Genomic DNA, 24,554 nt, shown 5'->3' with positions numbered 1-24,554 from the left:
AGGAAGGAAGGTCTGGGCTGACGTTGCAAGCCACGCTGATGTGTTTAACACCTTACTGTGACTGATACTAAAACTGATAAACAAATAAATATATTTTTTATTGATTTCTTGTTTTTGAACATGTTGACACTGTAATCTGTATATGGAGTGAAAAGAGTTAGTTAATCATTGGTTAATTTCAGATAGCCATAAAGCCTCTAAATTGGACATCATTTTTGGCAACTCGTCAAATCCATATTCCTGTTTGTTTTAGGAATTCAGATTTTTTATTATGGTTTGTTGTAGATGGCTTTTAATAAGAGGTCAACTAAATAATTAGTGGTATCTTCATAAAGTAATTAAAATAATGACAATAATAAATTTAAATAAGTGTTTTTTGATATTTGTATCAGCCAAATTCCTGGCGACACTGTGTGTGCAAGCTATAACAGAGCCAAATTATTGATTGTAGCTATTGACTGTAACTCCAAAAGCATCTGACTCAAAAAACACGACCCATTCTGAACAGTTGAGTTTTATGATCAGAGGGGACCCCATTTACATGAATGAGCCGTGATTACAGTAATTTTATTTCTGTAGGCTATTTCAAGTCCAATGTCTGAATATTATTTAGTATCTAAAGTTAATTTCTCTTTAAAAGAGTGTTTTCTGTCATGTTATAATTATATTAGTGACACAAAAGTCTCTTGAAATTACAAAAATAGTAGTAATAGTAGTATACCACAATTATTTCTGGGACTGTATATTGCCAAAACAACAACAAAAAAAAATGAGTTATGGTGCCTGGTCTAGTGCAAGCTAAGAATGCAAGCGAACCTCTGTTTTAATGACTTTAAAAGTAATTAGCAACCAGTGTTTCTATTTAGAAGATGAGATTGGGCATTTGGGTTTCTGACAACCTGGTTATTGACAAATCTGCTCTTCTAAAGAAAGCTTGTCCAGTGTGAACCATGCCTCAAAGCAAACAACCTGTTACTGTGGGTGCAAAAACCTTGCTACAGGCCTGGGTGTACATACCAAACTGTGTCCACTATTGGAGAAACACTAAACAATATTAGTGTGTGCAAAAGAGCACCACCAAAAAAAAAATCACTTGGATGTTCCACAATGACTTTGGGTAATTGTCCTATTAACAGATTGGACAAAAACACAACACTGGGAAAAAAAGAACACTGCACACCAACACCACAACCTCACCTCATCTGTGAAACATGGTGGCGGGAGCATCAAGGTTTGGGCCTGCTTTGCTACCTCAAGACCTGGAAGCCTTGAGGTCACTGGGGGCGGGGGGACATTAATTCATTAAGTATATGGGCCCTCTAATTTCAGCCCTAGATTGCTTTCGTTTGTGGGGGATGCTTTTCTGATTTGACTGATATGCACTTAACTATGACCCTGCTGTTGAATAGGAGAGAGAAAGACAATGTTGAGAGGACACAAGGCTTAAAACGGAAGACTCTGCTGGTGCGGGGAGGCGTGTAAAGGGGAAAGCCAGTGTAAGGGTTTGAAGGAATGACGGTGGACAGGAGAGTGGGCGAATGAGAAGTGGCAGGTAGCTTGGTGTGGCTGCAGTGGATAGGAGTTTATTTCTGCCCTGGTTTGAATCGCAACTGAGCCGTGAAGAAAAATGGCACTGTAAAGGTCAAACCGGAGGTGGTGGACTTTTACGGTCAGGCTGGAAAAAGAGAGGGGGGAAAAAACGAAAGAGAAAGGAGGGTGTAATCTACCATGGCATGCGAATGTTTGTGCACCCCTCGGGTAAAAGATCAAGTTTCTAGCTTGTTTAGAGGTTCTTCTGAAAACTTCTGACACTCATATTTGTGGTGAGGAGGCAGGTCTTCTATGAAAGTTGTATTTGTGCAATTAGAACAGTGCAGCATCCGTCCAGACTCGAGTCTGCTAAACTGTCATGAAGATCTTTGGCTGTCAAACAAGGATTTTGATTAGCATTTTAAGCAAGCCCGCAAGCAGTTCTCCAACAGAAGGTTTTCTTGGTCTTCCAGAGCTCAACTTGACCCCCACAATTCCTGTTAACTGCCATTTCTTAATTACTTAACTGAGGAAATGGTTCCCTGATATCTTGTAGTCTTCGTCTGCTTTGTGGGCTTCAATTATTTTCATTTTCAGAGTGCTAGGAAGCTGCTTAGAGAAGCATATGGCTGCTAACTGTCGAGATAATTTTTAAAGCTTTAATAATGACTAGTCTAATAATGATTGTGAATAAGCCAAAGCCCTAACAGGCTGATTTATGGTCTGAGATCTTGCTAAACGTTATTTGAGAGCTCAAACCTTTGTACACTAATCTTGCTAAAGAAGTGTAGTTCAGCGTGTTATGTATGTTCAATGTAAATGTACTGTGTTGGTTATGGGTGAGAAAACAAGGCTTCTTGAACATGAAGGTTTATACATTAAAGCAACACTATTCTTGCTCCTGGGCTCCCTCTACAGTCCAGAAGCGTAATTCACACTTTGAGCCGCCAATAGAGGACACGTTTTTCTGGACGAGCTGAGGGGTACAGGACCATCACTGAAGGGAAAGGAGCATGTGCACTGATACTGCAGAGTACTATTACCAGATTTTACACAAATATGACTCCAAGCGTTACACAGTTCTCGCAAGCGTTGTCCTTCTCACTTCTCCAGACTTACATAGTGCAGTTGGCAGCTTGCTTATCCTGGAGTAGCAAGGATAAGCGAACCTGTTCTCCCGATAAGTCGTCAGTGGAGCAGCACAATGATTTTGAAGCTGTTATTTTGAGGTAAAAATGCTGCATAATGCTTCCTTAAACAGCAAATGAATTATTAGGCTTGCAATTGACATGTGTTCAAGATTGTATTCAAAAAAGCTGAAAAACACCCATTAACTTGGCGTCAAATGTTTTATTTAATGTTAGTCTTTAGCTCTTTTATTGTCTGTGTATTTTTTCATTGCAAATGAAATATTCAGATACTATTGGTTGAAAATGTGGACATTTGTACACCAAAACGACCTGCTCTTCATGCACTGATTCGCAATTCTGCCATGACTGACCATCAGTGCCAATTCAGACCTACTCATTTATCCAAAATGGCCCGGATGAGGACCGACTTAAGCTGCACAGGCTATGAGTAATGCTTAGCGGCCTGACATATTAATGGACGTGGTTTTCAGGCACTAGTTTACAGTTCGGTCAATACGACGACATTTAGCGATATCATCATAAATTTCATTACAATATGTCTTTATATGCTTTTCTGGGTGTGTGGAGGAGATGATTAATTCCTCTAGATCAATGTCCAACTACCTGGTTCATTACATGGTTCTTTTTTTTGTCCATTCAGACTGTCAGTTGTTGACAGATGTCAGAAAAATAATTAATATCATGACCTTATAATATATATTTTTTGCCATATAGCCCATCCCTACTTTGTATGAGCATTTAAAACGCCAACTAATCATAGGTATAATAAAGCAGAGTGTTAGTGACTGCTAATAATCCCAGCTGAATAGAAAAACGCAGTGAAATCCGTAACTGATGAGTGAATACATTGGTGTGTTTGACTCCCTGACGGTAATTACAGCTGAGAAGGCATAAACAGTGAAGCGCCGCAGCCCCTGATGGTGATAGCGGAAGACAGTACAGGGTTTGCAGAGAGGGCAGTGGAGGATAGGAACAGTGCAACACTGGAAATTGTTCTTCACAACTGTCTTATGGATTCACATTCTCCACATCATCCTCCTCTGCCTGTGTCCTCTCTTTCTGAAGTACTTGGTGATGGACTACTACGTTGGTGGAGATCTGCTGACGTTGCTGAGCAAGTTCGAGGACCGTTTGCCTGAGGACATGTCCAAGTTCTACCTGGCGGAGATGGTGCTGGCTATCGACTCCGTGCACCAGCTGCACTACGTTCACAGGTAGGCTTCTTGCTTGAATCCTGATGCAGAGAGACGGGAAGTATTCAGGAATGGTACCTGATGTTTGGTTTGCTTTAAAGGCACATATAATAAAACTAATGCTCCTTAAATGAAACCTATCGCTTAACCTGACCCTAACCATAACAGTCCTGCTGACAGTCAGACGTGTCCCACCAACAGGTACATTCCTAAAGATGAAAATAGGGCCTTTGATTTACTCATGTACAGCCCACAAAAAGTCATGTTCATTTCAGTTCTAACATTGTCTTATCCTGTATAGACTCAAGTATTACTTGTCCCTGCCTTAAGCGAGACTCTTTACCTGAAACTGTGCCAAGGAGGGAGCTATTTAAACAGGCAAGCCCACAATGAGGACAGGCCATCCCTCCCCTAAAAGGATCGCATCTTCTTTACCTAGAAAGCATAAGCCGTGTTCTTTTGCAAGTGTGTATTAGCTTGTAGATGTGCATTTATTATATATTTTGTATAATGAACTTTTATAATATAAAAAAAGTACTATCATTTGCTGAACATGGAAACATCCACAGAGAATTGAATTGTGAATTTATGGAATTTTTACACCCCTATATAATGGGTAGAAGTGCTGCCATTCTCGTTGCAGGCTAGGGTTCAATGACCTAGCCAGGCAAGCACATCACACTCTACCACTAAAAGTCCTTGGGCAACACTCTCAACAGTACATTCACCTACACATATATCTGTGTAGTAATTGTAAGATGAGAGCTTGACGTAAATAGTAGTGCACTCTGTTCACTCCACTCTGTTGAATGCACTCATGTGTATTGAATTGAGAGGCTCATGTTGATCGATACAACACGATACCCGGTATTGCTACGTTCCTTGAGAGTACTGTGAAACAGATTTCTACTCTGTGTAGTTACAAGAACATGAATCTGAGGTGTGGGTCCATATACAGCAGCATGCCCACAAAACAGCCAACTAGGGGTCATTATGGCAACTCTAATGAACAAATGATTAGAGTGTAACAAGATGACCCTTTCGTGGTTCAGTTTGGCGCTCCGCTCAGAATGGATTTTATTTTGTCTCCAGTTTTCTCCCCAATTTAGTCGTCCCCATTTCCCCCCCAGTAACTAGGACTGCCCCTAATACATGATTCAACCAGTGCAGGGAGGATGAAGGCTAACGTGCTTCCTCCAAGTCAAGCGACAAACTGCATCTTTTCTGACTGCTAATGACACAGTGCTGTTGGGCAGCTGAACACGCTTGGAGAAGGACACTGACCTCCAGTTCTGTTACATCAGCTGACCGAGGCCTGCACTGTCTGCATTGGGAATGGGAATAGTGTATAAGTGTATTTTGATCAGTTTTTATTAAGCACTGACGATATCCTCGATATGCTTAGAGAAACGTATAGTGTATCACCATACGATAGAATATCATCATGTTGCCCAGCTCTACTTTCTCTGAATTTAAGTTAGGTACTGTTGCTTTAAGAGAATTGAAAGTTGCGGGAAGGTCAGCGTGTCAGTCGTTTAGCGGGGTTTCCAACTTTGGAAAATATGCATTTGTGTGCTCTCTGATGTTGATGATGATGGTGATGAGGATGATGATGATGGACAAGATAACAAACATGATGCTTGAATATGAGTGCAGAGAGGTTCTGGTTGAGTCCAGCTGATACACACAAAGTGGCTCTTGCTCATTTGCATAATGACAGGCACCAGTATCTTTGGAGCCCTGCCATGATTGATGTGTTTGCGCTTGTGAGGGGCGGGACTTTGGGTGTGCCTGTAGATTAATTGATCCCACAGAGAGAAACACACGTCTCCACCCCCAATACACACACACACAGACAGACATACACTTTTTCCTCATTGAGCATATATTTGCACACACGTACATGTACACCCATTCCCTTACAAACACTCACTCACTCACACACACAATACACACACACACATACACTCTTTCTAAGTGAGTATATATACACACACACACACACACACATTCTATTCTTGCCATGGTAATTGTATGCTGTTTTTGGGCTTGTGCACATAAGCTGGCTGGGGGAGTGTGTGAGGCAGTAATGATGGGGTTAGAGGTGTGGTCAGCTCTCGTCCTGTGAGAGTTTGGCACGCCTGAATTTTGGAGGGTGGGGATGGTGTGGGTAGGTCCCCTGAGAGCAAGCGATGGAAGAGGGTGTGTATGTGTATGTGGGTGCTGGTCCATGTGCTGAGCAGTGTGTAAAAATAGCCAGTGTGTGCGCACCGGCATTCACAATGTGTGTTTGTGTTTCACTTCACATGGCGCAGTGTTGCATGTCGTTTTCAGGATCAGGCTGTTTCCAGTGTTCCCTGATGCTTTGAAGCTTCGTCTTAGGGCTTTCTTGGGAGACTTTATTGTATCACAATATTTAACCTTTTGAACCCAAGGTTAATAATTCTACTATTGTTCATAATCCAGAAACTACTATTGATCATTTCTAACTGTTTGTTTTAGCGTATTTTGTGGAGTCCCACAGGGTTCTAAGCTAGGGTCTATGAAACTGTTATTAGTTATGAGAGAACTGTGATTTTAAGGGGTTTGAGTCTATGTACAGGGTTTAATGAGTTAAAGGACCTTTTTACAATACACAATACTCTCCCGTACTGAGTACAGTGCTTTAGATTCAACATCTGCTTCACTTCATCTAACTAAACCAGTCTCATTACACTGTTTGTAATGAAATGTGCAGCTGATCAGGGCTGACAATATCCTCGATATTCTCAGACAAGCTGTAGTACATCACAGACATAGTGTACATCACAATAACACAATTCATCAAAATACGATAAAATATTGTCATATGGCCGACCCTCGCGTCTGTTTCAAGCAAAATTACATTCAATAAATTTCACTTGTGTCGTCATCGCAATGTGGACGTTCGCAATATTCATTGCAGTGCATGCAATGTCATGCAATCTGCTAGAGGATGATTGTATCTGCCCAATATCATTTGTTGTCCTCTTGGATACATGAACATCAATCTTGGATCATTGTCAAAAAGGCTAGAACTGCAATTTTAAGTTGATTGATGCTACCGGTGTGTGTATGTGTGTGTTTGTTCGCTTTGGGCTTGATTGGATATTGACCACATCTAATTACTCTATTCTGGCATTATCTTTGTGTAGGGAATGGCATAAATATAGTAGATCACTTAGACTTTAATAAGGGGTATAAATAAATACATTTTAAATGAAATTCTAGTTTAGTTTATTTGGAGGACAATGAATCATTTTGATGAATCGACTAATCGACAAATGAATCAATAGATTAATAAATATATAATAATAGTATATTATATACTATTAATATATAATAATAGTATATAATATATAAGTTGTTGTTAGTGCAAGCCTGTGCTAATTTAAAAATGCAGAAATGCTAAAAAAATGTATTCATTCTTTTTAAAGATCCGTTTTTGTAAGTAAGATGAGCAAGTTCTAAGCTCCTCCAGGTAATTAAAAGTTTTTATACCAAATAAAGATTTTCCCTAAACCTTACATTGTAGCCAAGAGCCGTTTCGGGACCTTTATTTTTAACAAGAGCGTCCAGTTGAATATAGGCAAACATGGCTAGTTGTTACATCCATCCATCCCTCATTGTTACATTCAAATGGTAGTCTCCAGGCCTGTAGACCTCCAGACCTCCAGGCCTGTAGATTAGCATATGCTAATGCTAGCTCCTTCTTCAGACACACAGGCTGGAGGGGGTGATGGTGGTGGTGGTTGTTTAAGTGGAGGATTGTGCCTGTAAAGTGGTGTTAAGCACCCGGCTCCTCGTGGCCAAGATATTTGCATGAGCTCCTGCTGTGTTCATTAGACCCTCGCTGAGGAGGAGCAGCCAATGAGCTGTTGCCACAGCTGAAGACCACCACACACAGCTGCACTGGTTCCTTTTTATGCGTTTGTGTGTGTTCAGGGGAGTGCGACCGCTGCATTGTGTGTGTGTGTGCAGCTGACTATTGATCAGAGCCATATGGGTGTTCTTTTATTGATTGGTACCATGTGTGACTTTGTCGGGTTCTCCTCGGTGCTCATCGGAAGGGGAACTTTCATTAGCAGAGCATGGCCTCCTCAAAAGGCATCGCGTGTCTCCTGCTGCCTGTGCAGCTCACCTGTCAAGGAGCGACGGGTACAGTCGTTGCCTCGGGCTGCCGGCATTCATTTAAAAGCGCCCGAGCATGCGGATGAGCTCATAAACGGCTTTGTATGCTGACATCAGCAGTGGCCCCACCGGTTAACTTAAGAGGCACCTCGCTTCCAGCTAGAGGTGGTTGAACTGGATGTCGAAGTGTGGTGTGTGTGTGTTTTTTTTTTTTTTTTTTTTTTTTTTTTTTGGAGCAAGCAAAAGTAGAGTGTGAAATGAGGTCAGTTCATTGCCTTGAGTGAAACTGACCTCATACCCTACCAATTAGCAGTTACTGACTAACAGTTGGGAGTTGTATCTGAATAGCTATCAATTTAAAAATTAGTGTGTAATTAGTCTGCAGTTTTAGGCTTAGATTCACGTTCTAGCAGTTCCGATATCCTGTCCGGCTGCCTTAGAACTTGCTAAAGGTTGAAGGACTGCTGAAAGGTAGTAAGTGACTAGTTTAGCTGCTCCTAATAAATCCAGCGTTTATATATCTGAGCCAAAGAGGCCAGAGTTTACACCTCCCTCTGTTTTTCTCTCAGAGTCTTTTCTGTCTTTTTCTCAGGCCTGGTAGGCATGCGGCAAGTACATATGGCTCTCACAGATGGGTTCTGTGGTCTTAAAGGGGATTACCCTCCCTCCTGCCCTCAGCATCACTGCTCCTTAAGGCCCGAGACAGAGCAAAGCAATTGCCGGCTATGCTACACCCCCTGCTGCCCTGGAGCTAGCCTTTACAAACATCCAACCTCCAGTAGTCCACTCCACTAAGCTGAGCGTGGACGCTATGCAAGCAGGCCAACGCCCTATTTGGTGACCTAGCTGGAAGTGTGGCGAACGTATGTTGATAATTGCAGGACTAATTGAAGAAATCTGAATTCACTCTGTATACGTGACTCTTCTTAATAACGTCTGAGCAGATTGCTGGCTAGTTGTTTGTCTTTGTGGCTGGTTAAAAGATTTCTCACTCTCGTGGCTTAACTTTCTTAGGCCTCCATTGTCACTCGTGCGCGTTCGCACCTTGATAAGCTGAAACTGTGTAATGATTTGTTAGCGTAAATGCAAATGCGCGGGCTTCTGCAGCGAAAGACTGTTTGTTTGATCAGTGCTTGTTAACGGCTCAGCGTCTCACTGGTTTTCTAATTGGTTTAGCCTCATGCCGTTTGCTCTGTGCCGCTGGGCCGGCCCAGTAAAGATCAGCCATGCTTAAACAAAGCCGAGCCATTCACCGGAAAGTGAATAGCCATAGTAACTGCCTGAGAGGTAGTGCAACTTAGGCAAAATGTGATGGCCAACAAGCAGTCTGTGAGTAAAAAACAAAAAGAAAAACGTGCACCATCATTGGAATCCAGCAGCTTTTCATGATTTTTACATTACAAGTTAAAAGCCAATGTTTTTGCCCCTTCTTCAGTTTCCATTTTGGAGATTTATTTGTAGATTTTTGGGACAGCAGTGATTTATTCGGCCTGACAGCAGCACACTGGCACAGCACACAAGACTTTTTTTCCCCCCGTTATGTTTGATCAAGTGAACAGAGCTCAGATGAGGAATCAAAGTGCAGTGCATAATGACAGTACGTTGCCGTTTTTGTAGTGGGTGAAAATACAAAGTTCAATGAGATGGTCATCTATTACCTTTCAGTTACCTTTACAGTTCAGCAAGGCTGTGGTTTTAAGCATGAAGGGCTAAGGGCTGGCTGTCGCACAGGCAGGCCCACAACAATAGACCGCCTAATAGCTTGCCTATTCTTCACACTCCACCAACTCGGCAGCTGTCTTGCTCAGCACTTAGAGTTAACAGTCAACACCTGTGGACAAAAATGTCTTAAAGTCTTTTTATAGCTACATTTATTGGTAGATTCTGCATGTTAGACTTTTGATTAATGCTGACACAGAGGCAGGCGTTATTTAAGGGTGTGCAAAGTACACGTAGGACAAGCTGTTGGAGGGGTGATGTGGATTTCTGTGTGAACAGCCCCTGAAAGTCATAAATAGATTTATTTGTCAAACAACACAAAACTGTAAAAATAAAAAGCTGTAATATTAAAAAAAATTAAAATAATTGTTTAACTGCCGTTAAGTTCCCGTGTAGAAGTGCATGTATAAAAGGCAGAGGCAAGTGACCGCTGTTTTACCTGAAAGGCTGGCATTGGCGGAATGACTAATCTAAGTACATTAATGAAGATTTTAAGACAACAGAATGTCAGTGCGTGTTTGTAGTCTACAGTGCAGACAAGGTTTGGCAGTGCACAGTTATTAACAATGGATTAACTACAAGATGGCTCAAATGAGAAGAAGATATGAGTATCCGTTGATGCTCAAGATCACAGAAGTTGCTGTCTTTACTCTTCACTAGTTATATAATGCTGTTAACGGATTCCTGTTATTCTACAGTATGCAGTTGAATGACATACTGTATCTACAGTGTATTAGTGGATTTCCCAAAGGTTCATTCGCATCAGGTTTATCACCTTTGTCCATCTGTATGATGAGAGGAATGAGAAGAGAGAAATGTATGCATTATTTAATTACGTAATCCAATCTATGTATTACTCTATGCCTACTTGGCATTGCTAAAATTTGCCTCTCAGCAGGCTCTGTTGGAATACACACACGTGCACACACACCCACACACCAACACATTGAATAGCTCATAGAAATGCAGGCATGCTAAACTCAAACTCAGCAAAGTTTGACTCATTCTCTTTCCTCCCGAGACCTCTCCATCACCTTCCCCTAAGGGACAGCCGTCCAATTACCCATCAGCACCGAAAAACACAACGCATCTCAAATCTGTCGTCGGGTCTGTCTCGTACGTTGTCACAACCCTAAAGCATAACCCAGTTTACTCCAAAACATTTTGTAATTTGCACGAATGCTGCCATAAAAGTGTGCTGCCGCAATTTGTAGTTAACGTGGCTGCACAGCTAGTTTGTAATTAGGTGTCTAAATGCTGCCAGATGTGAAAGTTGAGCTTCGATTTGGGGTGGAAAAAGCATGACGAAGAGCTAGCATTAAACACTGCAGGATAAATAAATGTGTAGAATGCTTGGTTGGCCAAAATCGTAGCATGTTGCATGTGTGGATGAGGAATGACTAATAGCCAGTGCTAATAGCCATACTAAGACTAAAACTGTTATAGTTAATAATAGCATCGTTCAGTAATGTGGAATATTAATTATGACCCTATTGTGTATTATTTGTATATTCAGAGATATCAAGCCAGACAACATCCTGATGGACATGAACGGTCACATCCGCTTGGCTGACTTCGGCTCCTGCCTCAGACTCATGGAGGACGGAACGGTGAGTTTGACTTTCTAATAGGTGCCGCGTCTCCAGAGCCTGAGTGCGATTTGTCCTCATGCTTTGTAATATCCTGACTTTTGGGTGTTGCACTATATAACGTTGATGGGTCGGTCGTAGGGGACTAACTGGGGTCTTGCTGAACTACACACGCAAGCATTCACCTGTCTCTAATCCTGACGGTGTTGCTTTACCTTTCTCAGGTGCAGTCCTCTGTTGCCGTGGGAACGCCAGACTACATCTCCCCCGAGATCCTGCAGGCCATGGAGGACGGAAAGGGCAAATACGGGCCTGAGTGTGACTGGTGGTCTCTGGGTGTGTGCATGTATGAGATGCTCTACGGCGAGACGCCTTTCTACGCCGAGTCGCTGGTGGAGACCTACGGCAAGATCATGAACCACAAGGTGAGCAAACCTCTCTCCACTGAGGTTAATCGCTCTTTAAAAGAGATCAAACTTGCTGTACTTTGCACCACTCTAAATGTTCTACAGTACACTTGATCATCACCTTACTCTTAACTAACTTTTTTTGTTATTCTAAATGCGACTGACCAATCAAGACATGTTCAAGCGAAGCAAACTGTAACTTCAAGGAGAATTCCACTGAGATTTCAATGTTTCTGTGCAGTTCAGATGGGTGAGATGTAAACAAAGCCATTGAGAGTAGTTTGGTGTGAAATATTCAATATTAAAGAAACCTTATGACTCTTTCTGATAGGAAGTCATGGTGTCTTCAGTGCACTGCTGTCCAATGAAAAACGTGTATCTCCGTTTTTAGTTTTCTCCATAGTTTGAACCCTGTAGTTGCTTCTGTACACTGTGTCAGTAACGCGGGATGAATTGACCAATAGAAATGCTCTAAATGACTTGCAATCGACTCATATTTTACATTGACTTCCATTCAGAGTTAAGAAGGTTTTGCCAGTTTGGAGATTCATGTTTTTTTATTGGGCAGCAGCGATATGACAATTTTATTTACCAACCACAATAACCAGTGACCATGCATGTGCCTTGAGCTTGTAATGTATGTTGATGTTTTTAACAGAAGGTTTTAAACTGCATTTATTGCTTCTCTCCATATCTGCAGAGAAACAGATTCAGCTTTGTAGTTGCTGTCCTACAAAGTTTACAAACTTTCACTATCATTTGGAATTTGAGTTACCGTTGTTGATTTTTCTCAAAGCTAAAAATATTTCTCGGCCTTGTGTCTGCCTGACTGTGTTTTTAATGTTTTAATAACATCACATTTTTAATCTGAAAACATGAGACGTCATATTAGGCAATGTAGGGCTGGGCAATATGGTAAAAAAATATTAGTATCACTATGGTATCACAATATGACTGCCTCAAGAACCGGCTATGCCACACCCCCTGCTGCCCTGGAGCTAGCCTTCCCAAACCTCCAACCTCCAGTAGTTCAGTCTACTCCACTCCATACCTTTGTGTGTTTTTTCTCTCTGTGCTTTGTGAGGACATAAATCAGTCCACGTCCAGCCATTGATAAAGGCTAGTGGAGGCTTGTTAGCATGGAGCGAATGAGAACTACTAACATTCCTCAGCTGATAAGCATGTAATCATGTTTCTTTTTCTGCAGATACAGATTTGCAAACACAGGATATTGTTGTCGTTTTGGTCCGATGGTTGCCTACATCTGTCATTTGCACCTCAAAACAATTAGATAATTCAGTCACTGGGGAAATCTAGGGTCAGAATATCTACAACACAAAAACTTTCAATAATATTCAGGAATATATTCATTTTATATTCATTTTCTGTGAAAAAGTAAAGTAAACATCATTTGGTTCCCATCACCACAACTCTCGAGTTTCTCACCAGACCACTCTAAATGACTTTGTGTACATGATATAATTAGAGAAAAATGTCAGTTTCCCTCTTAAATGCAAAAAATGTGTATTGTAAAACTTTCTTTAAATAATAAAATATCGCAAACAAACTGCATCAGTAGCTTAAAAACTACTTGAAACTACTATTCGAATATTGTTCCTGTACTTAGTACAGTGATTTTAACTTAACATTTGCTGCACATCATCTAATTAAAGCAGTCTAATTACTTGGTTTGTACCAAAATGTGCATAAAAATGATATTGTCCATCACACTAACAAAATTGATCACGGTACGTTAAAATATCATCGTATTGCCCAGTTCTAAGACAACGTCAGGCAACGCATTTATTTCATTTAATGTTTTTGGACGCCTGCTTCCTATCACTTGGATACCTGTGAACAATTCTGACTAGTTAAGCTGCTCTAGAGTGCTACATTGTACATTAAGACAAAGTCATTCAGAGTAGTTTAATGAGTTCTGCAGAGAAAAAAACAATAATAATGGTGGAATTCTCCTTTAACTAGACATGGACTAGTCTGTGACCATTTAGGTGCAGCTACTGTGCAAAGCTAAAGATCAGACATCAGATTGTATACATGTCGTGGCTGATCAGCTTTATTTGGGTTGTGTTCAGATCATGAAGATATCGGTCTTGATGTGCATGCTCTTTAATTTGTTTAACAAAAACGCAGCGTTTTAGTTTTGCTTTAAACACTCTCTTTGTTTTTCTTTCACTATTTTCTGGATTAGTCTTCCCACCCTCTGAACGAGGTAATTAACCCTTCACACTAAGGTAGTTTTGTGTATCTTTGTTCTTAAACCACAGGTACCACTAGTCTAGACCTTTCCTTAACCTGCTCTACATCTAGCATCGTTAGCCTCATCTTAGTTCAGCTGCACCGATGGCTCGTTTCATCTGGCTTTCTTCTGTATGTGTACTGTATCTCTTCAGGAGAGATTCCAGTTTCCGGCGCAGGTGTCTGACGTGTCTGAGGACGCAAAGGACCTGATGCGAAGGCTGATCTGTTCTCGTGAGCACCGTCTTGGCCAGAACGGCATCGAGGACTTTAAAAGGCACCCGTTCTTCTCGGGCATCGACTGGGACAACATCCGTACCTGCGAGGCCCCCTACATCCCTGAAGTCAGCAGCCCCACAGATACCTCCAACTTCGATGTGGAGGATGACTGCCTCAAGAACTCGGTTTGTGTGTTTTTCCTCTCTGTGCTTTGTGAGGACATAAATCAATCCACGTCTAGCCATTGATAAAGGCTAGTGGAGGCTTGTTAGCATGGAGCGAATGAGAACTACTAACATTCCTCCTGTTCGTTTTTTTTTTCTTCAGATACAGATTTACAAACATAGGAGATTGTTGGCGTTTTGGTCCGATGGTTGCCCACATCTTGTCATTTGCACCTCAAAGAATTAGATAATTCAGTCACTAAGATGTAAACAGGCATTCTGAGTGGTTTGACAAACCTGGGGAAATCTAGGGTCACAATATCTATGACACAAAAATGCATATATATATATATTATATATATCTCAGTATCTCATGCATGAAATATTGTATTGGTAAGCATTTGTGTAATATTTCTTCATTTTCTGTGAAAAAGTAAAGTAAATCTGGGTCCCATCACCACAACTCTGAGTTTCTCAACAGACCACTCTAAATGACTTTGTTTACATGATATAATTAGAGAAAAATGTCAGTTTCCCTCTTAAAGGTGACATCTAATCAGTAAACATGGTAACACTGTAACAAACGCATTGTAATTGTTATTGGAATTAGTCCAGAGTCTTGGACACTGGATAGTGTTGCTTTCTCCTAGAGTCTTCTCCACGTGGTGTGTGTGGCTAGCTAGCTCAAGAGATAATTGCCAGGTTAACTTTTAGCCTAGCATGCAGAACTACCTGCTTCCTTAGGTTTCTGTAGATTCCTAAATTGTTTAACCTATAGAGTTTAAGTTACACATGCACAGGAAAAGCTGTGCCATTCCCAATACTTCTTGCCATTCATGGGTAATATTATTGTTGGTCAGCTCAAGCCTAGTAGGCTAGTTTGTATTTTGGTTAATGTTCTTAATAGAACAGTGTGCAGGATATGAGTGCTCCAGGACCTAGATCGTAAACCCCTGCTTTAGTACAGCAGTCATTTAAACTGGATTCAGAACAGTTCAAGACTAAAAGCATAGGCAGGTCAGAATCACTGTTGGTTATGTTGATTCAGTTCAGTTCCATCCACCGTTTTGATTTTCAGTCAGTTCTTAGTGCAAATGCTTGATTTACGACGTGTTAATTAAGATTGTCTCTTTATCTTAGGAGACAATGCCACCACCCTCCCACACAGCCTTCTCTGGACACCATCTTCCCTTTGTTGGCTTCACGTACACCAGTAAATGGTGAGCATTTAAGGGTTTTCTTCAGAATGCAGTTGCTGGACAACTTTGCTTATGTAATGTATATATTATCATAAATTAGAGATTTACCAGTATGGCAGATGAGTTAACTGAAATCCAATATCCTCTGGATTGATGGAATGATGTGGGTTTAGGGTGAATTTCATTTTTATGTCATATTTTTAAACTATATTGGAACAGTAAAGCATGCAGATGCCAAGTGCCTCTGGTTGGATAAAATTAGCCTACTGATATTTGATATATTTAATATAACCAGAAAACCAGTGCCTATTCAGAAGCAGTGGTTTCTGCTGCTGATGCCGCTGTCTATGTTGTGTAGCTCTCTATCAGACCGGGGCTGTCTTAGGGAGGCCGGTGGCTCTGACCAGGTGGATGCTGGGATACAGAGGAGTTTGGAGGACAGCTTGGCCTCCGAGGCCTACGAGAGGAGGATCCGTCGCCTAGAGCAGGAGAAGACTGAGCTTAGCCGCAAACTTCAGGGTGAATAGAAACATGCACATACACTTTTATGTTTATTTTACATAATATCAGCATTTGAAATCATGCATACATCCATCATATATTCTATATGTACCTCCTTGCACTCATGAGCCAAAACATTATAATCACCTGCCTAATATTATGCTCCTTAACGTGCCACCCAAACAACTCTGCCCTGCCCAGACGTGGACTCTGCGATTTGGCCGTTCTCTTCACACCTACCCATTTCTCCCACATCTCCAAAACCTCAAGTATTGAGAAATTGACTGTTTGCGTACCTTTTAATATATACCTCAGACATTGTTATGAGCTGATTAATGTTATTCACCTCACCTGTGAGTGGTCATAATATTTTAGCTCATTATGGCAGATATGTATATTATATGTATATAAGTATTCTAAACCCTAACATCAGCAACCAAAAAACATTTTGTAGCTTCTACAAATGAGAAAAAAGATTTTTGTCCCTTAAAATGCAACCCCAGATGCGCTTACACATACACACACACACACACACACACACACACACACACACACACACACACACACACGCACGCACATCGTCTGAAGTCAAATCTGTGCTGACTATGACTCATTCTCTGTGCCTCAGAGTCCACCCAGACGGTACAGGCTCTGCAGTACCCTAATTCAGACGTGCCAGTCAATGCCAACAAAGAGGTGGAGATAAGAAGCCTGAAGAGTGAAATAGACATCTTGAAAAAGCAGATAGCAGGTAACAGTTCCTCACAAACAGATGTGGTCCAGATCTTGCTCTACGCTAAAAATACATCCGTCTCCAGTGCATTTTGCTGCACCTACCTTGAAGCTGCATTCGCTGTAAATTTTACATGGTACATCTCTGCGACAGGTGCACTGTTACTGACTGTGCCCCATATGTAATACACAATTGGCCAGTCAGCTGCCCCTACCCCCTGCCCCAGGGACCATCATTGGTTTACATACCTCACATGTAAGTGTGGATGATGACTTCAATTTAGAGGAACCACTACGGTCTACAGAATTATCATGATAGACTATATTATTGTGATCAGAGTTACAGATCCTCCTGCTACAGCTGGCATTGCACATTGCATTTTGGCACTGCCGAGTTGAGAGTAGTCCTCGTAGCCAAACGTATCCAGCAAAGAGTGGTCCTGTGTTTAGAAACTGGTCGCTGGTGAAAGGCTAGAGGGTGACTAACCCACTTACTGTGGATGATCTATTGTCTTTAGCCGTTAGGTGTGCCTACAAGGTGGATGCGTCTAAGAACGTGGCCAATGGATGTACCTGCAGGAACGAACGGTCCATGTATTACGGTCTTTGAGTAGGTATTGTGTCTAAAGATGCCTAACCACTTGTTTCGCTTCAGATTCTGGTCAGTTGGAGCAGAAACTGGAGCAAGCCAGCCTTGCCCGGAGAGATCTGGAAGACTCGTCCAAGACTATCAAGACTCTGGAGAAACAGCTCAGGAGTGTCACACAAGAGAAAGATGACCTGCACAAGGTGGGAATTCTCTCTGTCAGTATGATTGCAGTGTTTGACTCTTTATATATATATATATATATTTTTTTTTTTACATGAAAATAAAATAAGAAGAAGCTCTGAAGCTCTAGAAATTTGCTCAGTCTCACTGCTCAGGTATTATATCAGGATTGTTATACATTAAGCAGGTTTTTGCTTTTTAGTTATAGGCGCATGCCTGTGTCGGTATGGTAGTATGGTGCATTTTGTTAAACATGCCTTTTTTTAACAATATCTTGTGGCTAGGCCTTTTATTCAGCCCATAAATGTAGAAAATCAGGCTTCTAAATGCTTAAGGCGAAAGCTTGCTTGGCTGTATCTACCCAGATACCATGTTAAGCAAAATTCTATTTTTTTCATTTTAGCCATTTTATATAAAGATTAAATTCAACAAGCATTAGAATATACATACTAAAAATGAGCTAAAATTACATGCATGTAATTTGCCATTAATCATTAGGCCTTCTCTTCTGATGTGTTCTCGGCTCGAAAGGGTAGCAGCCATTTAGCTAATAGTAACCATACAACTAGCAGTGGTCTCTGTTCTTGTCTAGGAGCTGCTGGGAACAGAGGAGAAGCTGAAGGCTCAGGGGAAGGATCTGAAAGAGGCACACAGTCAGAGGAAGATGGCCATGCAGGAGTTCTCCGAACTGAACGAGCGCCTTACTGACGTGCGCTCACAAAAGCAGCGGCTGGCCCGCCAGCTCCGTGACAAAGAGGAAGAGATGGAGGGACTGTCTCAGAAAGTGGAGAACCTGCGACTGGAGGTGCGCAAAGCGGAGAGAGCGCGCAAAGAGGTAGGAGAGCCTCTCCTGTGCTTTAAGCCTAATGGGCTAAAGAGCTTAGCCTCATTTAACCTTCCTGTAACTCACAAGCCTATTTGGTTCGCCTGGTTGAGTACGGTATCCTTCGCCAATGGTTTCATATGTTCTCTGGGTGCCGCTCTTGCCAAATCTCACGACTCTCTTGTGAGAGTTCCAAGTTTCATTGTCCAGGTACTCCTGGATAAAATAAGATGAATTTGTAGTGTTCTGGAGTAGATTGGCCCTCTAGTTTATCTGTTCAGAGGGGGTTGTTTCTTTTCTTGGCTAGATGGTGGCCACACCCCTTGTGCTTGTGTGTACGTCCTTTAAGAACAAAATGGTCATAAAATACATCAAGTAAAATAGTAAAAGGCTTTCATATGTCTGTGTATAAAGTCCCGAAAGTCCTTGAAAGTCTCAGAAGCACAGATAACTTTATTTGAGTGGATAATTTTAAGCTTGATATCTATTGGTGGCTCTGTGAGGAGTGAAGAACTTATTGACTTGTTGATTTTTTAATATTTTTTATAATAATTTTTTTATAATTAATCTTTTTTTTGCTGTATTCTCAGCTGGAGGCACAAGCTGAGGAGCAGACGGCTGAGGCTCAGAAAGAGCGGAAGCTGCGAGAGAGGAATGAGCAGTACAGCAGACAGCTGGAGGAGGATCTGGAGGGCATGAAGGTAGAAAGCTCCCCCTTCATGTGTAAACTTAGTTTGAAGCAGATATGGCTTTAATATTGTTTGCAGTTAAAGTTGCGTTTCTCGTATGCTTTGTGATGCTCTAAACATGCCAAAGAATATTTTATAGACCATCTAAGCAATATTTTCAAGTATAAATATTAATTATAAGACTTTGGTTGGGCAGAAAATGTGTAGATGTTGTTTACCAAGCCTATTTACAGCCCTAATATTATGCCTCAGAATGAAGCATGCTGATATAGAGCCGGGACCTGCTTTTATTGGGCTGTGAGCAAGTGCTTGGCTGTGCCAAGTCAGACTAGAGCAGTGTTACAGGAAATGTGCCGTTGTCTGAAGCACCATCATGTATATCTGCATAAATCATTTTAGTGCAATCTGTTTATTAAAATGGGTCATACTTAGGATTTAGGTTTTAGGACTTAGAAGTTTGGTTAATGGCCTTGGTGTGACTGATGGGTGACAGTCTTATGTCCAGTTCTTATTAGCAATGTTAGCCGAGCATCTCCCATAGTAAACTAAAATCAAACAAAACACGTCTTGGCTGATGGACTGCACCTGAGGTCAACAATGAACCAAATTCATTTTATTCACAAAAAAAATTTTTTTTTATAATATTGCCCTTTAAATTATGAGATTTAAGCGATCCCCGGGTAAAAATCATCCAGCTCTGATGGGTATGTGTCAACAAATCGACGTTATCAACTAATCGCTGACATACACGCTCTGTTTGACACTGTTCCAGCAGTTGAAGCAGGCTGGACCCCCTCACGCTGCTGTGGGTTCGGATCAGCAGCAGGAAGTGGCGCGGCTTCGGGCGGAGCTGGAGAAAAAGGGAGTGCAGCATGAGGAGGAGCTGTGCCGACGTGAGACCCTCCACAGCGCTGAGCTGAAGAGCCTCAGGAAGGAGCTCCGCGACGCTGAGGCCCAGCACCTTACTCTGCAGAAAGAAATCCTCATGCTCAAAGACAAGCTGGAGAAGACCCGGCGAGAAAGGTATCAGCCTCACATAGTGGCTGCTATGGGGTAGAAAGAACAGAAATCTAAAGATCATCCCAAAGGCATCCTCTAGTTATTTGTGTCAGTCTTCTTTCTTTGGACCAATTTAAACTGTTGAGTTTTACCTTTTAAATGCAGCCTGTTATAAAAAGCTCCAACACTAGGTACTTGTGTAGATGCTTAATGCCTTTGTTGTAACAGTAAGTAGAAAACCAGATTCAAGTTCGATAGGAGATTAAGCATGTCTGATGATAATGGAGGTGATAATGGAGAGGGCTTTTTGTGTGTGTGTGTGTGTGTGTGTGCGTGTGCGCGCACATTAGCCAAAATGAGCGGGAGGAGTTTGAGGCCGAGTACAAGCAGAAGTATGAGCGGGAAAGGGTGCTTCTGACTGAGGACAACAAGAAACTCAACAGTGAGCTGGAAAAGGTGAGATACATGCATCTAGGCCAACCTATGTCCAACCTATGCACACTCTGTCCAACCTATGCACACTCTATGCACACTCTATGTCCTACCTATGCACAAATGCTCTACTGAAGAGAGGAGAGAAACGTAGTGGGTTTGCATTCACCCTTCTTTTAGGAATCTTGAAAGTGTGCATGAAATGGAAAACTAGTAAAATGTTTTTTGAAGTTAGGAGAAATGCAAAAAATCGCTAATGGACACAGATTTGTGGTTGGTGTGGCGCTATGGTTAATGCCACTATCTGTCTGTGAGCTACCACACCATGTGGGAGACTGGGGTTCCATTCTCAGTGTGGGGGACTATGCTGCGCTACACGAATAACAGTCCCTAGGCAAGACTCCTAACACTACATTGTCCCTTCTCTGTAATACGAGTAACCGTGTAAGTTTCACTTACAGAACGCTGGTTAAATGCCATGAATGTAAATAGTAGTGGAGCTTGTCAGAGCTGTTTTCAGAAAAGTGCTTACAATTCGGACAACATTTGAATGTAAACCTGTCTCATATTTCATAAAATGTAGAAACCATATTATCAAATCTGTTAGTGTTTCTAGTGAGAGTGAACACAGAGTCCCTGTGTTAATAATGCGAATATAGCTTTAGTGTGGTTATGTGGGCTCCTGTTGAAAGGCGGGGCTTGATGTGGTCGAAGATCCATCAGAGGAATCATTATTTTTCCTGTCCAGCTTTCACATCCATGAAGAACCACAGAAAAGTCGGTTCTGATCTTTTTATTTGTTAAGACAAGTCATTACACATGAAGATCTGCCAATCCGTGTCATATTTCTAGCCTGCTGAAGCCTGAAGCGTTGCTCATAATTAAAACAAGAAGGCAAAAGCTGCCCATCACTTCTATGTCTTTAAACATTCTTCACACTGAGCCCCATCTTTTCACTTTGCTCTTTCACTGCCCCTATAAGGGCTTTCAGATTTGCTGCTGTATGTTTGATAATTAGTTCACAACTCGCATACATACAAATGGAGTACACACTTTCCTGCGTTTCAGTTCTTCTTCTCTGCTGCCCTTTCTATGTCTCTCACATTCTTTAGCGTTTTTTCAGAGTTATCATAACCCCACATGCACATACAAATGGTGCTGCCTGTTGGATCACCCCATATTTGCCTTGGATAGAGGAGGGAAAAAAGGGAGGGTGCAAGCTCCCACGTCCAGCAATTCTGCCAGGGATTTGCACATACTGAATATTAAAAGCACTGTTGTTTTGTGTGGGACACTTATTGAAAATCACATGTTTCTTCTCTGGGTATAACTGCTATTATATGATGATGATGATGATGATGATACCCATTTGGTAATGTGTTTGTAGAAAAAAAACCAAACTTATTTTTTAGGCATTTAGAAAGAATTGGTCTGGAGTGAATAATCTGATGGGTTTAGATGGATTTATTAGACTAGATAGGAGCACGTTGTTTTTACCCCTTGCAACCTTTGTGTGGTTTATGTACCAAAAGCAGTAGCCATTTATAGTTTAATATAAATAATATAAGCCATTTATAGTTGCTAACTGCTTAATGCTAAAATATGCTTGATAGGGTTGAATAGCCTCTGTTCTAATTGGCTGGTCTGTATTGTTCCCTATTCAAAATGAAGCCCAAAACTGAAACACTACTTCTACCATCAGCCTGAATGAGTGGAGCTGTGTCAGCTCTACGGAACGAATATGATCGGTTTTGACGCTTTTAAAATGCCTCTTTTCTGTAGTTTTGGAAGTATACAGATGTATAAGGCTGATATGTGGGATGAGAAATCCAGTCTAGTCCAGTTTCCTCATAGATTTTGGCAGGTTTTCATCAATAATTCAGTTGGATTGGGGTCTAACTTCCCTGTTTTATGAGTCTTACTGAATGTACTGTGTGAGTGCTGGTAGTCATCGTGCACACACTGTACATGGACTTTACACTCATGCCAGGCCATCAAATTGTGTTTTAATTCTGCTATAATAATAACTTTTAGACGAACGAAAGATCAGTTCCTGTGCCCTTTTACAAATCTAGCATCTGCTTTTGCATCTCACATTGCAGATTAATTTTCAGAAGAGTGTATGAAAGTAAATCACAATAAAATATAATACATTGGTATCAGTGCATTCTCACACTGTACAGTTTACAGCCTCTGTATATAAGGTCACTAGTGGTTCACACCTATTTAATGTGAAATTGACACAGTTTGGACAGTTAGTGTGTGTCCATGTACCTCACTGTGGCAAAGTCTAAATCTATATCGCTATAAATCTGAGCAGAAATTGTTTTAAAAAAAAAAGTAAAAAATGAATCGTACATTGTTGAAGTGTCTGTGCTTAATCATTTATAGTATTTACCAAGATTTACAGAATTTTATCTACAACAAACCTTGCACCCAAATGGTGCACTAGTTAATTTTGGGGGGTTTAAAATCTACACAGGGTCAAAAATATACATTTGCTTTTCATCCAGTTTGCTCTTTTGCTCACTCTAGGCTCTGTCCTAATGAACTTCTCTGTCTGTACTATGTTCTCCTGTCTGCTCCTTCCAACTTTCCTGATCCCAACTCTTTCTGCACTCTCTACCTCCAGCTCACCTCCCTCTTTGAGAAGCTGAGCGGTAGCCACAGGCAGCTGGAAGAGGAGATGAGGGAGCTGGCTGATAAGAAGGAGAGTGTGGCCCACTGGGAGGCCCAGATCACGGAGATCATTCAGTGGTGAGTGGAGCCCCCTATCTGCCGCCACCTTGTATTACAAACTTATTTAAGATCACTCACCAGTCTCCTCTACCAAACGCTGGCCTAGTTGCCCATGGTCACCAGCCCCACACCTGGAGAGCTACACCTAACACCATATCTCATATACCTGAACCTGATCTCCACACGCAGCCTGCTGATGGCCACTGTTCTGGGCTGCTGGACAGTAATCAGTTGGAATGAAGAGTCTCCTGCTGATGTTTGCATACATCAGAATCATTGTGGGCATTTTTGACTTGGCGTGTGTGAGCTAGAGCAAATCTCAGTTCAGACAGCGTAGAAGGTTGTAAGCCACTTGAAATACTTGAGTTTTGAAGAAATGCTACATGTCTAATGTACTCCGCTGGAGCTGAGGGCGGTCATCTGCTCTGTGCGTTTTTATTTTTGTGATGATATTATTATTTATATGTTTATTTATTTGTAATTGTTTAGGGTAAGTGATGAAAAGGATGCCAGAGGCTACCTTCAAGCACTAGCCACAAAGATGACCGAGGAACTGGAGGGACTGAGGAACACCAGCCTGGGAGCCAGAGGGACAGTGAGTGTTTTTCTTTGCGGCTGAAAGTAAAAGACGTTGCATCCATTGCTTAGAATATCCCTTCGCAGATAAACAGTACCCAGATTAGGTGACTTGTCCACTTGGGTGGGATAGGCGTGCATATTTCAAAATGAATGAGCTATGAGAGGACAGACAGCTATAGGGGAAGTCTCTTCTGTGCCCACATCCATCTTCTGTTTTCAGGACATGCCATGGAAGATGCGGAGATTCGCTAAGCTGGATATGTCAGCACGTCTGGAGCTGCAGTCTGCGCTGGACGCCGAGATCCGAGCCAAACAGACCATCCAGGATGAGCTGAACAAAGTCAAAGCCTCCAACATCTCCACTGAGTGGTAGGATTACAACTGTGCCTCTCAGTCTCGAAGATATGGATTATAATATCTGTTATAAAGTTGGAAGGGACATAAAAAGAACACGTCCTTTTCTATTTTATTTAAAAACTATGTGTGGTTTTATGATCCAAAAACAGTCATACTTTTTACACAACAGTTCTCTCCGTATCCCTTAAGCCAGGCGTACGCAATATGACTTATAAAAATCCAAACAGATTTTAAAAATGGAGAGCATCTTGCACTGAACGTCAGTTCTGCACAGTCATTATCATTTTTTTTGCCCCAAGAGTGCACACACTAGACAATTAGACACAGGCAGAGCGTCACACTCTCAAATATCCTCTAG

At 41.5% G+C, this 24,554-nt stretch overlaps 1 protein-coding gene across 6 annotated transcripts in view; it reads left to right on the top strand.

Moving 5' to 3' along the window:
- cdc42bpab (CDC42 binding protein kinase alpha (DMPK-like) b) overlaps window positions 1-24,554 on the top strand; it is a 75,049-nt gene that overhangs the window by 30,496 nt on the left and 19,999 nt on the right. For 3 of the 6 annotated variants that reach the window (XM_072681162.1, XM_072681170.1, XM_072681146.1), the window contains exons 5-20: window positions 3,747-3,895; window positions 11,259-11,352; window positions 11,556-11,756; window positions 13,948-13,968; window positions 14,150-14,398; window positions 15,518-15,597; window positions 15,935-16,095; window positions 16,706-16,828; window positions 17,465-17,598; window positions 18,171-18,413; window positions 18,992-19,102; window positions 19,863-20,113; window positions 20,440-20,545; window positions 23,154-23,278; window positions 23,750-23,855; window positions 24,060-24,208. In XM_072681162.1, the coding sequence (XP_072537263.1) occupies window positions 3,747-3,895; window positions 11,259-11,352; window positions 11,556-11,756; window positions 13,948-13,968; window positions 14,150-14,398; window positions 15,518-15,597; window positions 15,935-16,095; window positions 16,706-16,828; window positions 17,465-17,598; window positions 18,171-18,413; window positions 18,992-19,102; window positions 19,863-20,113; window positions 20,440-20,545; window positions 23,154-23,278; window positions 23,750-23,855; window positions 24,060-24,208 (2,303 nt within the window). The remainder of the gene's footprint in view (window positions 1-3,746; window positions 3,896-11,258; window positions 11,353-11,555; window positions 11,757-13,947; window positions 13,969-14,149; window positions 14,399-15,517; window positions 15,598-15,934; window positions 16,096-16,705; window positions 16,829-17,464; window positions 17,599-18,170; window positions 18,414-18,991; window positions 19,103-19,862; window positions 20,114-20,439; window positions 20,546-23,153; window positions 23,279-23,749; window positions 23,856-24,059; window positions 24,209-24,554) is intronic. The other 3 variants (XM_072681178.1, XM_072681154.1, XM_072681186.1) reach the window with 2 other exon arrangements.

The sequence above is a fragment of the Salminus brasiliensis genome, chromosome 1 (assembly GCF_030463535.1).
Source record: "Salminus brasiliensis chromosome 1, fSalBra1.hap2, whole genome shotgun sequence".
In the NCBI taxonomy this organism is placed as follows: domain Eukaryota; kingdom Metazoa; phylum Chordata; class Actinopteri; order Characiformes; family Bryconidae; genus Salminus; species Salminus brasiliensis.
The sequence above is the reverse complement of the archived record's forward strand: the minus strand, read 5'-3'. Positions and strand labels throughout refer to the sequence as shown.